The 13126-nt window shown below is 47.6% G+C and overlaps 7 protein-coding genes across 14 annotated transcripts in view; 4 read left to right on the top strand and 3 right to left on the bottom strand.

Annotated features, from left to right (window-relative positions):
- LOC6538058 (tyrosine-protein phosphatase 99A) overlaps positions 1–4763 on the top strand; it is a 111578-nt gene extending 106815 nt beyond the window's left edge. For 5 of the 6 annotated variants that reach the window (XM_039375894.1, XM_015193142.3, XM_015193140.3 and 2 more), the window contains 3 exons: positions 11–566; positions 624–892; positions 957–4763. In XM_039375894.1, the coding sequence (XP_039231828.1) occupies positions 11–566; positions 624–892; positions 957–1989 (1858 nt within the window). In that variant the 3' untranslated portion in view covers positions 1990–4763. The remainder of the gene's footprint in view (positions 1–10; positions 567–623; positions 893–956) is intronic. The other variant, XM_015193144.2, reaches the window with a different exon arrangement.
- Positions 1–7057, bottom strand: part of LOC6538057 (uncharacterized protein C2orf42 homolog) — a 124764-nt gene extending 117707 nt beyond the window's left edge. Inside the window, exons 1-4 of one of the 2 annotated variants that reach the window (XM_015193139.3) lie at positions 6006–7056; positions 5322–5942; positions 4934–5263; positions 4769–4880 (exon numbers count right to left, since the gene is read on the bottom strand). In XM_015193139.3, coding sequence (XP_015048625.1) covers positions 4770–4880; positions 4934–5263; positions 5322–5942; positions 6006–6875 — 1932 coding nt within the window. In that variant the 5' untranslated portion in view covers positions 6876–7056 and the 3' untranslated portion in view covers position 4769. Of the gene's footprint in view, positions 1–2666; positions 4881–4933; positions 5264–5321; positions 5943–6005 lie in introns of those variants that run through there. The other variant, XM_039375895.2, reaches the window with a different exon arrangement.
- Positions 7058–7153: 96 nt separating this feature from the next.
- Positions 7154–8308, top strand: LOC6538056 (tRNA-uridine aminocarboxypropyltransferase 1). Its single transcript, XM_002098555.4, has one exon. It carries the CDS (start codon positions 7287–7289, stop codon positions 8244–8246), a length of 960 nt encoding a protein of 319 aa, XP_002098591.1. The 5' UTR covers positions 7154–7286; the 3' UTR covers positions 8247–8308.
- On the bottom strand, positions 8250–8870 carry LOC6538055 (signal peptidase complex subunit 1). Its single transcript, XM_002098554.3, has 3 exons — positions 8720–8870; positions 8517–8663; positions 8250–8451 (listed from the first exon to the last, which is right to left on the bottom strand). The coding sequence occupies exons 1-3, from the start codon at positions 8741–8743 to the stop codon at positions 8326–8328; spliced, it is 297 nt and encodes a 98-aa protein (XP_002098590.1). The 5' UTR covers positions 8744–8870; the 3' UTR covers positions 8250–8325.
- Positions 8871–9287: 417 nt separating this feature from the next.
- Positions 9288–9766, top strand: LOC6538054 (protein Diedel). The gene has a single exon (XM_002098553.3). The coding sequence runs from the start codon at positions 9357–9359 to the stop codon at positions 9699–9701; it is 345 nt and encodes a 114-aa protein (XP_002098589.1). The 5' UTR covers positions 9288–9356; the 3' UTR covers positions 9702–9766.
- A 243-nt stretch (positions 9767–10009) lies between these two features.
- On the bottom strand, positions 10010–12239 carry LOC6538053. Of its 2 annotated transcripts, none has more exons than XM_015193138.3 (4): positions 12130–12239; positions 10914–11275; positions 10688–10755; positions 10010–10631 (listed from the first exon to the last, which is right to left on the bottom strand). In XM_015193138.3, exons 2-4 carry the CDS (start codon positions 11237–11239, stop codon positions 10270–10272), a joined length of 756 nt encoding a protein of 251 aa, XP_015048624.1. In that variant the 5' UTR covers positions 11240–11275; positions 12130–12239; the 3' UTR covers positions 10010–10269. The 2 variants fall into 2 exon arrangements, with proteins under 2 accessions (XP_015048624.1, XP_002098588.1); XM_002098552.4 differs by lacking the exon at positions 12130–12239 and adding an exon at positions 11929–12065.
- A 336-nt stretch (positions 12240–12575) lies between these two features.
- On the top strand, positions 12576–13041 carry LOC6538052 (protein Diedel). The gene has a single exon (XM_002098551.3). It carries the CDS (start codon positions 12605–12607, stop codon positions 12950–12952), a length of 348 nt encoding a protein of 115 aa, XP_002098587.1. The 5' UTR covers positions 12576–12604; the 3' UTR covers positions 12953–13041.
- The last annotated feature ends 85 nt before the right edge of the window (positions 13042–13126 follow it).

Below are 13126 nucleotides of genomic sequence, written 5' to 3'. Positions count from 1 at the left end.
TCCATTTTAGCGCTGGCGTCGGTCGCACTGGCACCTACATCGTCCTGGACGCCATGCTCAAGCAGATCCAGCAGAAAAACATCGTCAACGTCTTTGGCTTCCTGCGCCACATTCGTGCGCAGAGGAACTTCCTGGTGCAAACTGAGGAGCAGTACATATTCCTGCACGACGCCCTGGTGGAGGCCATCGCCTCAGGGGAGACCAATCTGATGGCCGAGCAGGTGGAGGAGCTGAAGAACTGCACTCCCTACCTGGAGCAGCAGTACAAGAACATCATACAGTTCCAACCGAAGGACATACACATTGCATCCGCCATGAAGCAGGTGAACTCGATCAAGAACCGCGGCGCCATCTTCCCCATCGAGGGCAGTCGGGTGCACTTGACGCCCAAGCCGGGCGAGGATGGCAGCGATTATATCAACGCATCCTGGCTTCACGGCTTCCGGCGGCTGAGGGACTTCATAGTCACCCAGCATCCCATGGCGCACACGATAAAGGACTTCTGGCAGATGGTCTGGGACCACAATGCACAGACCGTCGTGCTGCTCTCATCCCTGGACGATATAGTAGGTTGAATGGGGATGCACATCGAATTGTGACACTAATCCTAATGTACTCCACAGAACTTTGCCCAGTTTTGGCCGGATGAGGCCACGCCCATCGAGAGCGATCATTATCGCGTCAAGTTTCTGAACAAGACCAACAAGAGCGACTATGTGAGCCGCGACTTTGTCATCCAGTCGATACAGGACGACTACGAGCTGACGGTCAAGATGCTCCACTGTCCCAGTTGGCCGGAGATGTCCAATCCCAACAGCATCTACGACTTCATTGTCGATGTGCACGAGCGCTGCAACGACTATCGCAATGGACCCATCGTCATTGTGGACAGGTGAGTTTAAGGCGCGCTTTTTATGGTTTTGAAGTCACCACAAATCGTTCCATCTTTCCCGTAGATATGGTGGCGCCCAGGCGTGCACCTTCTGCGCCATCTCGTCGCTGGCCATCGAGATGGAGTACTGCAGCACGGCGAATGTGTACCAGTACGCGAAGCTGTACCACAACAAGCGACCCGGGGTGTGGACATCCAGCGAGGACATCCGTGTCATCTACAACATACTTTCATTTTTGCCTGGCAATTTGAACCTGCTGAAGCGCACGGCGCTTCGGACTGAATTCGAGGATGTGACAACGGCCACGCCGGATCTCTATAGCAAAATATGCAGCAATGGTAATGTTCCACAGCATGTCATACTGCAGCAGCAGCAGCTGCACATGCTGCAGTTGCAGCAGCAACACCTAGAGACACAGCAGCAGCAGCAACAGCAGCAGCAGCAGCAGCAACAACAGACAGCACTCAATGAGACAGTCAGCACACCGCACACCGATACTAATCCAAGCCTCTTGCCCATTCTGTCATTGCTACCGCCCACAGTCGCTCCTCTGTCCTCCAGTTCATCCATCACACCACAACCACCAAGTACTCCAACACCATCCCCACAAACCATCCAACTGCCATCGCCATCAGACCTGACCCACCAGATCTCACCCACAGTCGCCCATGCAGCATCACCAGCCACGCCAGCCACTGCAACTGCAAGTGCGAATGCATCACCAACGACTCCAACGACACCAACAGTCCCACAACAGTCCACAATACCGACAATAACACCACTCGCATCCCAGAACAGTTTAACCCTTACTAATGCCAATTTCCATACTGTTACTAACAACGCTGCTGATCTGATGGAACATCAACAACAACAAATGCTGGCCCTGATGCAACAACAAACGCAACTGCAACAACAATACAACACGCACCAACATCACAACAACATCGGTGACCTGACATCGGTGATGAACAATGCGGACAACTCACCAACCTCCTCCTCACCAACGACAACGATCACCAACAACAATCATATTACGAACAACAACGTCACAAGCGCAGCGGCGACAGATGCTCAAAACCTAGATATTGTAGGCTAAACTAAAGATAAATTTACATATTTACAGAGAGGGAATTTAAATCATTTTATAAATGTTTAAATATAAATACTTAACTTTAAACCTTACACCTACGTACATAGCGATGTATTTATTAACCTTTAAGTCGTTTAAGTGAGTGCAGAGCGTCTAGCGCTGTGTCCATAAATTATTCGTTCGACCTGTAAGCTCATGTTTTACTTTAACTTTATAACTTAGGCCCCCTCAGTTAATTTTCCCCCTACTAAAACTATTTAAATTATTTCGTCTTGTGTAGTTTTTTATATCGTAAACATAGGTTTTTATACACCATACTTTACCCACATTTAGTCACAAGGAAAATACATGAAGCGACAGAAAGTCAGAAGCAGTAAAGAACAAAAAATAATCGCAAATCTAAAGTGGAAACGTAGCAAAATGCACAAATTGAACAAGTAGAGTTAATAACATATTTGTCTAATCATTTATATACGCTGATTACATATAACTAACGTTAAATGCAGGCTAATGCTGCACACACTTGTGCCATGATTTTTTAAGCCCCCCAAAAGCTCCTATTAAAGTAATGATTATTAGTTGAATTGCCGAACTAACTAACCTAGAGTTTAGTTGAGCTGAGCAACTTTTTGCATTTCGAATCGATTCAGTCCGTCCTAGTATCTGTTATTCTTTTTGCCTTCCTATCAATTGGTTCCAGTTTAAATGCGGTTCAATACAAAATAAAGACAAACTCAAGCAAACCTAGCTACAAATTAATTGCGAATTTAGTGGGCAATACGCCGAATTACCTAGCACTTTACACCACACATCACTGTAAATCCCAATCAAAGCTAAATATATCACACGATTTCCGCACAAAGCACCAGGCATCACGAAAATTTGTAAATACAGCCAAGGCCGGAAAACAGATAGGCAGATAAAAGATACTGTAAAAATGTGGTCAAAAGTGGCCTGAAAACCCAAACCCATCACTCTGCAAAGCTATTGAGCTAATAAGCTAATAATATTGTAAAAATAAAAAAGTAAAGTAAGCAACGGCGACAACTAAGTGTAAATCTGCAAGTAGTCGCAAGCAAAGTATTATTAAAATATACGATACATGTGAAAAGCGAGATAAAAGAAAATCCCAATGAAAACTCAAGTTTAAGTTTTGTTTTCCTCTATCGATGCACAGGGTGTTTCCACGTTACAACGTTTCCATGTTTCCCCATATTTGATAGACCCGACTAACAGCGTAATATTAACCTGTACAGTTCTTAAAGTTAGCCCCGGATGTGGATACGAATTAGGCTTAAACCTAGCACTCTGAATTGCCATGGCTAATGGTCTGGCAGTTGTCCAGATCGGGCAGATAGCAAGTATATATCTCCCCACACCACAGCAAAGCGAGTAGAGCGCAAGTAATTTAGTGAATATTTTTACATTTTATATGTAAAGTATTAGTGGAAATGAAGAAACATAAGAAACGATAAACAAACATGTTTTAAAGACTGGTTTTTTGTACACTTTAACTTGAATAAGCATGTATACTGATTATGTAAATTAACGAATGTCAAAGGTCCTTCAGTTTGCCCCCTTCCCCGCCAACATCCATCCCGTGTCCACCCCACAATCGCATGTAGTCAGACTACTTGAGGATGCAGACCCCGTAGATTCGGGCTCGATTCGGGTGGAAGGGAGGAGAGCACCCTTCAATCTGATCGTATCAATCCAATCATTTGTCAGCTGATACCAAATAGGCGACTCTACATATTAACCAACTAACCAACTAATGACCAATTTTGTGAGATTATGTTTCTTAGGCACTAGACCCGACTTAGGCTAAGACTACTTATACGCTAGGAGGGCTTGTAAATTTCTCATACTGACACCGGCAATGGTAACAAATGCTTCATCTGTAATATAACAACAAGAATCATATTATTTCGATACGATATACGATATTGAGAAAACCAAAAACTATGCATTTTAACTGTTAAACACATAAATATTAGTACGTACGATGAAACTATAGGTGGATATGGATATTTCTATGCATTATGTACATAATGTTGTAAGTGTGCGATGTACGTCGCAGCCAAAGAAAAGCTTAATCAACCGCATTGCGATGGAGCAATGATCACAGACAGAGTTCTACCGAAATCCCCCAATTAAAAAGTGCACACTCTTTTCGAGCAAATGGAAACCTTTCCACGACTAAACTACCTTCACACATTAACTAAAGTAATTGAGAATGATACAAAACCACAGATGCAACAGATTATCTAATTGACGGTGTTATGCAATTTATAAATGTGATGAATGTCAAAGTTAAGCGTAAACAATTTAAAAACAAAAACCAAGAAAATACAAAAGATACAAAAAAAAAACAAAAAAAGAATTATTAAAAACAATTCAAGAAAAAGAGCTGAATGTAGCGAGAACTTAAGTAAGCATGCCCACGATTTTAGAGCTAAGCAAATAGATAAAGATACAGATACCCAGAGGCAGACCATAGATTTTAAAGAACGAAGCATTTGCCCCAGATCCTGACAGGATCTGTCAGGAGGTCCTGAAAGTAGGGACTTTCCCGCAGCTTGTAGAAGCCACTGCAGCAGGAGGATGCGACACAAAGATCGGACAAGGTATCGCGATAAACAGAATTAATGATATGAATATATGTATGTATATGTATGTACACCTAAGCTAATCGTAAGCCAATGAAAGTTGAAATGGACTAAAGATAAATGGAACAGACAAAATCGAAAGCGTCTAAATAAAGAACATCAAATTGCAAACTTACCCTAGCTGGGCGATCGTGTCTCCACGGTGAACTCCACGCGCATCAACCCAAAGTGGCTGCGGGGCAAAACATCCGGGGTCCAGCTCAGCAGGACTCCATTCCCGACAAAGTCCTGCAGAATATAGGTTTATTATTATCCCCTTTTCAGTTCGATTGCAAACCCACCTTTGGAGCCGCTTCGAAGACTATCTTAACCATGTGCAGGCGGAGTCTCGGGTAGACTACACGCTTTTTCGGCTGACCCGGCGCCTGTGGCTCAATGCGTGGACGCACGTAGGGAACAAAATGGCCATCTGCATGCCGCTCGAAGGCGCGGTCCAACTGCAGCTGTATGTTGGAAGTGCTGAAGATGCGCTTCGCGGTGTGCGGACTCGCAAAGTGCCAGGTGTACTTGCTGAGGCCTTTATGTTTGCCCGATTTTATCACAGTTAGCTTGTCCAATGGCCGTCGTTTGATTCCAGTGCTGAAGCTCTTGCAAAAGTGCGAAAAGGTTTCCTGCAAAGATACACAAAAAGGTGGTAAGTAGGTGGCTTAGCACTTCTCTTCCGTTTACCTTGTGCACATGGAAGTTTTGGTGCACCGAGCGCTTGGTAAGCGTAGCGCTTGGAGTGTCCAATGGCTCGCAACTCTCGTTTAGTAGCTCGATTACATGATCCAGCCATGACGAGTAGGACAAGGCCGGCTGTACGGAAGCGTCTAAGCAAACGGATGACGCTGATGCCGCATTGTTCACTATTAAATCCCTTTTGGCCGGCAGAGAAGGCTGCTTCAGGGACTTTACTTCCGTCACTATTTCCGAGAACTTGACCGGCGTCTTCTTTACCACCGATATGGTGGCCAGTTCAATGGGCAACTGATCGGCGACCACAGAGGGCGTGGCTTCGGTGAAAATGGGCGGAGCAGCTAGGATATTGTAGGGTTCGCTAATCAAGGGCAGCTCTATATCCTCGCTGCATATATCCAGCTGATCGGTGGGCTGGAACTGATCCATCAGCTCAATATTGCAGTCGGTTAGCTCAATGGGCTCCGCATAAACATCGCAATTGGACAGGAGTTGCGAGTCGTTGGCATAGTGAATCAAGGCATCGTTGGTGCTCGAGGTGCTGTGGGCAGAAGTGGCGGCCTGCATGTTGTCCAGATTAAAGACGCCATCGGAGAGATTCGGCAAGGGAAGCTATTGTTATATGAAACACGAATAGGTTAAAAACTGGTCAACTGGCTGGGTGGTGTAACTCACATCTAGTTGATCGCCGAACACAAGTATGTCCACCTGCGGGTCGAACTCATCCACCATGTCCAGGCTGAGCCTCAAGTCCTCGGTGGCCACGTCGCCCAGCGGAGTTTCCAGCTGCGAGGGCATCCAGAAGTTTTGCAAGCCACTGGTGAAGTGGCCATAGACCCGTTTTCCCTGCGGCGAACTGAGTATCGCAGCCAGCACGAGCAGCAGATGATCGCAGATCTCGTCCTGCATCACCAACGAGTTATCCGGCTCCACAATGATCTTCAGTTTGCGGCAGGCGCAGACGTAGCTGCTCTTCTTCTTGGACAAACCATTGGCCAAGACGGTGACGTGCAGTCGAGCAGCTGGAAAGGATTCGGAACGTTCGCACTTGACGGCGAATGTGGAGTGATTTAGCCGCTGCACGCCAGGCAGATGCTCCTCTTCCTCGGCGTACTTGTACAGCTGCCAGAGGTGCTGCTTCTGCTCCAGCCTGATGTTTAGGTTCCACAGCACCTCGCGGGACACCCGGTACACCTGCGCCTTGGCAAACTCGGTGCCCAGCTCCCGGCAAGCCTTCACATGGACGCAGTCCGCCGGTTGGCCACCCGTTTTGTGGCACGACTCCACGAAGCACTCGGCCTTGCTGGACACCACTGCAGCATCCGGCTGCAGTGACAGGGTGACGTCCTGGATGACCACAAAATTCCGCGGCTGCTGCTCCTTCTCCTTGGTCCGCAGCGAGTATACAGTGGATCCTGGCCGCAGCGACACCAGCTGCACGGCGTCCAGGACATTCCTGCGCTGCGGACAGGCGGCGTTCTTGCAGATCAGCGCCCGGTTTCCGTTGATGGCACCACAGTGAACACACTTGCGAATGCCGCGCATTGTTCTTTACATCTTTTAATACGAGAAAAGGGCTTTCAAATGCGTTTGTTAGTTTTCGCACAACTTTGCCGGCTTTTGATTTGTTTGGCGCAGTGTGACCGTTTGGCTAGCTGGTGCAAGCAGGGCTGGCTAATCAAATTCGACATGTATGTTTCAATAGAACTTATAATTGAAAGTTACACAAAAAGCATAATGAATTATACATATACGTACTTGCTTCTCTTTTACACATTATAATTTACACATATTTTACTTTTATTCTACACATCATACGGGCTATTCCAGGCAAATTGTGTAGAAAATACTTTCCAGCCCTGGTCACTTCAGCCGCTGTTTATCGATAACAAAACTGCAATTTCCTCAGGAAATTTGTTATTTCAAGTTGCAATTTGAAAGAGCTTTTCCGCCACAATGACGCATCCCCTGGAGGCGCCACAGCGCAGCCGCAAGTACCCCTTCGTGCACATGCGCATCGCGGACCACAGCGTGCTGGACACCATCGAGGGGCGTCACAACTGCCACCTGTGCAACAGATCTCGGAAATTCTTCTGCTACAGCTGCTACGTGCCGGTGGGCGAACTGGAGGAGCTGCTGCCCCGCCTGGAGCTGCCGCTGCAGGTGGACATCATCAAGCACAAGAAGGAGATCGACGGCAAGAGCTCGGCGGTGCACGCGGCCGTTTTGGCGCCGCAGCACGTGCGCATTCACACATTTCCGGACATACCGGACTACCGCGAGGAGTCGGGAGTGGTGCTCATCTTTCCCAGCGCCACTGCGCTCGCAGTGCCTCAGCTCTTCGAGCGAAACGTCCGGCTGCAGACTGGCGACAACTACGGCCTGCCCAAGGGCCATCACATGGGCACCATGCTGCGTCGGCGAATGGACGAGGTGGAGCTGGAGGAGCCGCAGGCGCGGCGAGCCTGGACGCTGGACAGCCTGCCCATTCGCCGCGCCGTGTTCATAGACAGCACCTGGAACCAGAGCCGCGGAATCTACGCGGACGAAAGGGTGCGCGGCCTGCGCACCGTGGTGCTGCAGAATCGACTGTCTCAGTTCTGGCGCCATCAGCGCGGCAGTCCGCGCTGGTACCTGGCCACCATTGAGGCCATCCACCAGTTCCTGCTGGAGGTGCACATCAATGCCTGGGGCCTGAACACACAGTACCGCGGCCTGGACAACCTGGAGATCACCGAGAGCTTCCACCAGCTGGCGGCGCCGCTCCGCACACAAAGTGCCATCGAGGATGTGGGCAGGGAGGCGCCGTACAATGGGCAGTATGACAACCTGCTGTTCTTCTTCGCCCACATGTACGATCTCATCCACAAGTACTACGACCACAACGATCTCATCGCCTACCGACGACCCATCTAGTTATCTAGTTCTAGTATGTAGTTTGTATTGGATAGTGAGAAGTACACGTTACTGCTGGCCTAGACCTAGACTACGGCTACTACTGCTTCTTCTTCTTCTTGCCCTCGTCCCCGGACTCGGAGCTCGACGACTTGGCGTCCGTGTCGATGGGCTTCTGCCACTTGAGCGCATTGCGGCGATACAGTGGCCACGGCGGAATGGTGATCTGTGTGTGGAGCAAAACAGGCGGTTAGTGCTGGATGCTATGGAGCTATGAAGACAGCTACTCACCAAGGAGGAGAGCACGAAGCCGGCGCCCAGGATGTAGACCGTCTGCGAGAACTGCTGCACGAATGCTCCGTAAATGAGGCCCACGATTCCAAAGAAGGTGATGATGAAGCGGGACCAGCGCTCCGCCTTGCCCTGTCCGGCAAAGTCCTGTGGCAAGAGAGTGCAGTTAGACGTGGCCGGTATTGCGGTGCTTGCGTACTTACCATATGCGTCTGAATGTCCAGCATTTTGTGCGATTTCTTTGCTGCAATTGAAGGATTTTCACGTAAACAATTTGCTTTGCGGCACGTCAGCAGCGGATTGGTGTGACCGTGCCAGCGGAAAATGCTAAGGTGGTGGGCAATATACTGGAATTGCCCTTATGCCTAAATTCCCTATGTTTTTTAATTTAAAATTTCCCTCTTTTACAAAATTAATTGAAACATCATGAAACTATTTGTCTTTAAATTATGTTTTCTATGCAAGATAAGCACTTTTAGCAAACTAAATATGTTTAAAAAATGCCGAAATATTGTATGCACAGATTATGTTTATGTCTTGCTATGTAAACCCGGCTAATTTTAACTATAGTTTTTGCAGTTCTAAGTAATGTGCTTCACTTCGTTTAAATATGTATATTTATTAGGCATTATATATAGTAAAATTGGTTGCTTTTAGTGCATCAGTTTATAATTTAAGTGGCCAGGAATGCGGAAATGCAACTAAAGTAAAATTCCGCGAAACTGGGCCTAATCAGTTTTCCGACTAACTGGGATCATTTTCGCCAACTTTGCAGTTTCCCTGTATAAAAGCGCAGATTCCCGAGGGAAAAATCATCAGTTGCCAAAAGGAAATCCAACCATGACATCCCCCATCCTCACTCTGCTGCTCGTCGGGATCTGCCTGTGCTTCGTCCAAGTGGCCAGGTCGGAATGCTGCTCCTCCCGGCAGGAGGTGACTTACAAGATGGACAGAGGCGACTGCGAGGACGTGGGCGGCCATGGAGACTATCCGCTCAAGTGCGAAGTGACGATCTGCGCCGATGGAGTCGCCCAGGTGGGCACCTACTGCGGCCAGGGATCGTGCAACATCTTCGGCTGCAACTGCGACGGTGGCTGCTTAACTGGCGAATGGTCCGATGACTTTGTGCGAAAGAACCAGAAATACGGAATTGAAATCATTTCAGTCAGGTGGATTCCATGGTAGTTACTTGTTTGGCCATAAATGCACATTTGCAACTAATAAAAAAGAGCATTAATTGCATCCAGGAATTAGTAATTAATTATTTTATATATGCACAAAACTGATAAGGTTTCGTGTTCCACAATCAATCTGATTACTAGGAACTTTTTCTACTGTTAACTAAAACTACACAACTATCATCAAAATGTAAAATAATTTGAAGCTTTTTATGCTGATTTTTTAATAAAATCCAGTAATAAAATCATAAAAGATACATTGTAGGAAACTGCAGCTGTAATGTTTGTTTCCCAACGATGAGCCAAGTGATGCGCTTTACTTCGTATAAATATATATATTTATTAGGCTTTATATATATAAATTTAAAAATGCTTGCGATCTAGCATATCGCTCGTTACTCATACAAACATTTGTACAATGCGTTCATAACGTGGACGTTCTGGCTGTGTGTCTACTACTAAATAAGTTAAAAGGCTAAATAAGAATGTGCGGTGTGGTGTTTCTTATAGTTGATCGTTTCCTAATTTAAGTGGCCGGGAATGCACTGCTTCCGATGCATGGCACAAGTTCAAGCTCAAACTCGGGCGGCCTTCGTGCGCCGCAGATGGATGACGTTGATCAGGCAGATGAGCAGCCAGGCGAACAGGGCGATCCAGGCGAAGACCAGGGTGAAGTAGAGGCAGACGGCGGTGTTGATGCGACCGTAGCGTCGCCGCTCGTACGAAATGCTCTCCACCAGGTAGTCCATGAAGTCGAAGACGGCCGCGCAGGAGAGACGCGACTTGATCACGGGCACTATGTTGCCCACGCCCTGGATCTCCTTCAGCAGCGCCTCCCTGTACTGCTTGCAGGTCACCTCGAATCCGTCCGTGAATATGGCCGAGTAGACCAGCTGGTACACGGCCATGATCGCCGAGATGACGGTGGCAGGCAGCCCTACAAAAGTCGAGTATTACACATGGGAACTATGGGACATACTCGTGGGTACTTACAGTAGTAGGGCGAGAGGCCATCGGGCGTGAGTTCCGACTCGGTGGTCACCACGATCATGTCACCGGAGCTGCAAGCAGAGGGCAGTACAAGTGATTAGTTGATGCGACTCCGAATTGGCAGCATTACTCATCCGCCGCGTGCTCATCATTAGCATGCGGCCCACCCAGACGCAGACGAATGTGGCCAGTCGATTAACCCCATTGACCCGCAGACACCCGATCTTACCGCTGCCGGATGGTGGCAGTGCCCGCCTTGGGCTTGCCACGCCCAATGCACATGCGATAGCCGTGGTAGATGCCCAGCACGAGGGCGAAGATGAGGGGCAGCAGGAGGCCGAAGGTGGCGAAGTGGCAGTAGGCGATGTTGCCGCCCTCGAAGCTGTTGAACGTGCTCTTCCCGTGCAGCACGCATCCGCAGTTGGTGTCCGGGCAGGCGTTGAGCACGTACTGCCAGTGCATCCAGGCCACCGCCGAGGTGATGCAGCAGATCAGCGAGGACACTATGGCCAGCGGGTAGAGGAGGGACAGCGCTCGTTCCGCGGAGTACGACATCGTGGGTGTGGGATCGGATTGGTTGGCTCCTGGGATCTGAAGTAAGAAGGAACTATATCAATGACTGAATATAAGTACTACGTCTTTGGGTTGCTCAAGAGACAACTGGCTTAGCCCCATTTGATACCCATTAAGCTCAGGCTGATCTTGCTAGAAAGTGGAGGCAAAGTGCTCAACTAATATTTATGGTAATTTGTGTCCAGTTCACTGGGTTAGACCTAATTAATTGGGCAATTTCGAGCACTCTTAATGCCCCATAATTGTAATTACACCCAATTCATTGAAGACGCTTGCCTAAGCGGATTTGTGGGTGGTTTTGTTTGAAATTTTCCCAAAGGGGGAAGTAGACTATTAATGTCTATAAGAAATGGGATCGGATAAATGCAAGCTTAGTAGGAATTTTAGGTTTGTAGGGGTATTTCTCACAATCAGCGAATTTCCCAACTTAAATCCTATCTTTCTAAGATACAAGATACAATATACGAAGATAAAAGATGCTAAGATACTAAGATACAAGATACTAAGATACAAACAAATTGTTTAGTAACTGCTTTTTCGAGGATCGTGAGTATCCCTAATGAGTTGCAACTTCGATTCGATAACTTTGCAACAACAACTCCTAGGGCGTCTCTAAGGCGCACACACCTACACTCACACACACAGAGAACAGGTTGCAACGCGCACTTTACCAGATATAAACAAACTGCAATGTTTGCAGCTAGTGCTTTTGATTTTCAGTTTAACATGCAAAGTCTGGTTGCGGAGAGTAGTTAATAGTAAGTTTAGACTTCTTTTAAATCACATTTCTCACAGAATTTGTGGATAAATAGGAAAACTGAACTGCACTGCTGACACATACACGCACACAGGCGCACTGCAGGCACACCTACGTTTATCGATATCGATTGGCGGGCAACAACAACGGGCAGCAACCGAACGATTGAGCGGCGAAGAAACGACTGAAATGTTTGAACAACCGTTGCTTCACCACTGCGTTCTGATCAGAACGGGCAGAGGCGCTAGTGCGAAGGGTTAGCGCGGTCTGGCAACGCCGATTGGAGCAATTTAAATGGGATTTCCGTTACAAGTGATCTGCGTTTTAAACGAATTATTACTTTATTAATAAACTAAACTAATCGCATTTCATAGATTGCTTGTGCAATCTTATCAGTGAAAATTCCTTGGAATAAATTGCATCAGGTAAATTTGAAACTAAAGTGAAATTCCGGGAAACTGGGCCTAATCAATTTTCCGACTAAATCGGAGCATTTTCGCCAACCTGTCGTCTTTCGTGCACCGCTAGTGAGCGTATAAAATCGCAGATTCCCGAGGGAAAAAGCATCAGTTCTCCAAGGAAATCCAACCATGTCATCCCCAATCGTCACTCTGCTTCTCGTCGGGATCTGCTGCCTGTCCTTCGCCCAAGTGGCCAGGTCGGAGTGCTGCACTGCCAGGGAGGTGGTGTCTTACAAGATGGACAGAGGCGACTGCCAGGACGTGGGCGGCCATGGAGACTATCCGCTCAGGTGCGAAGTGACGATCTGCGCCGACGGAGTTGCCCAGGTGGGCACCTTCTGTGGCCAGGGATCGTGCAACATCTTTGGATGCCATTGCGATGGCGGCTGCCTGTTCGGCGAATGGTCCGAGGACTTTGCGAGGAAGAACCAGAAATACGGCATCCACATCGTTGATGTCAGGAGGATACCATTATAGATTCTTTTTCGGCCATGAGTGCCCTTATCACATGTGCAACCAATAAAAAGAAGCTTTATTTGCATTCCCAGATGCTTAGCATACAGAAATTCGTAATTAATTACTGGCAGATTACTCAATATAAGCTTGAAACTGATAAGGTTCCATGTTCCACAATCAAACTGATTACTAGGA

The sequence above is a fragment of the Drosophila yakuba genome, chromosome 3R, assembly GCF_016746365.2.
Source record: "Drosophila yakuba strain Tai18E2 chromosome 3R, Prin_Dyak_Tai18E2_2.1, whole genome shotgun sequence".
Taxonomy (NCBI): Eukaryota; Metazoa; Arthropoda; class Insecta; order Diptera; family Drosophilidae; genus Drosophila; species Drosophila yakuba.
Note: the sequence above shows the minus strand (reverse complement) of the source record. Positions and strands in the feature narration are given on the sequence as shown.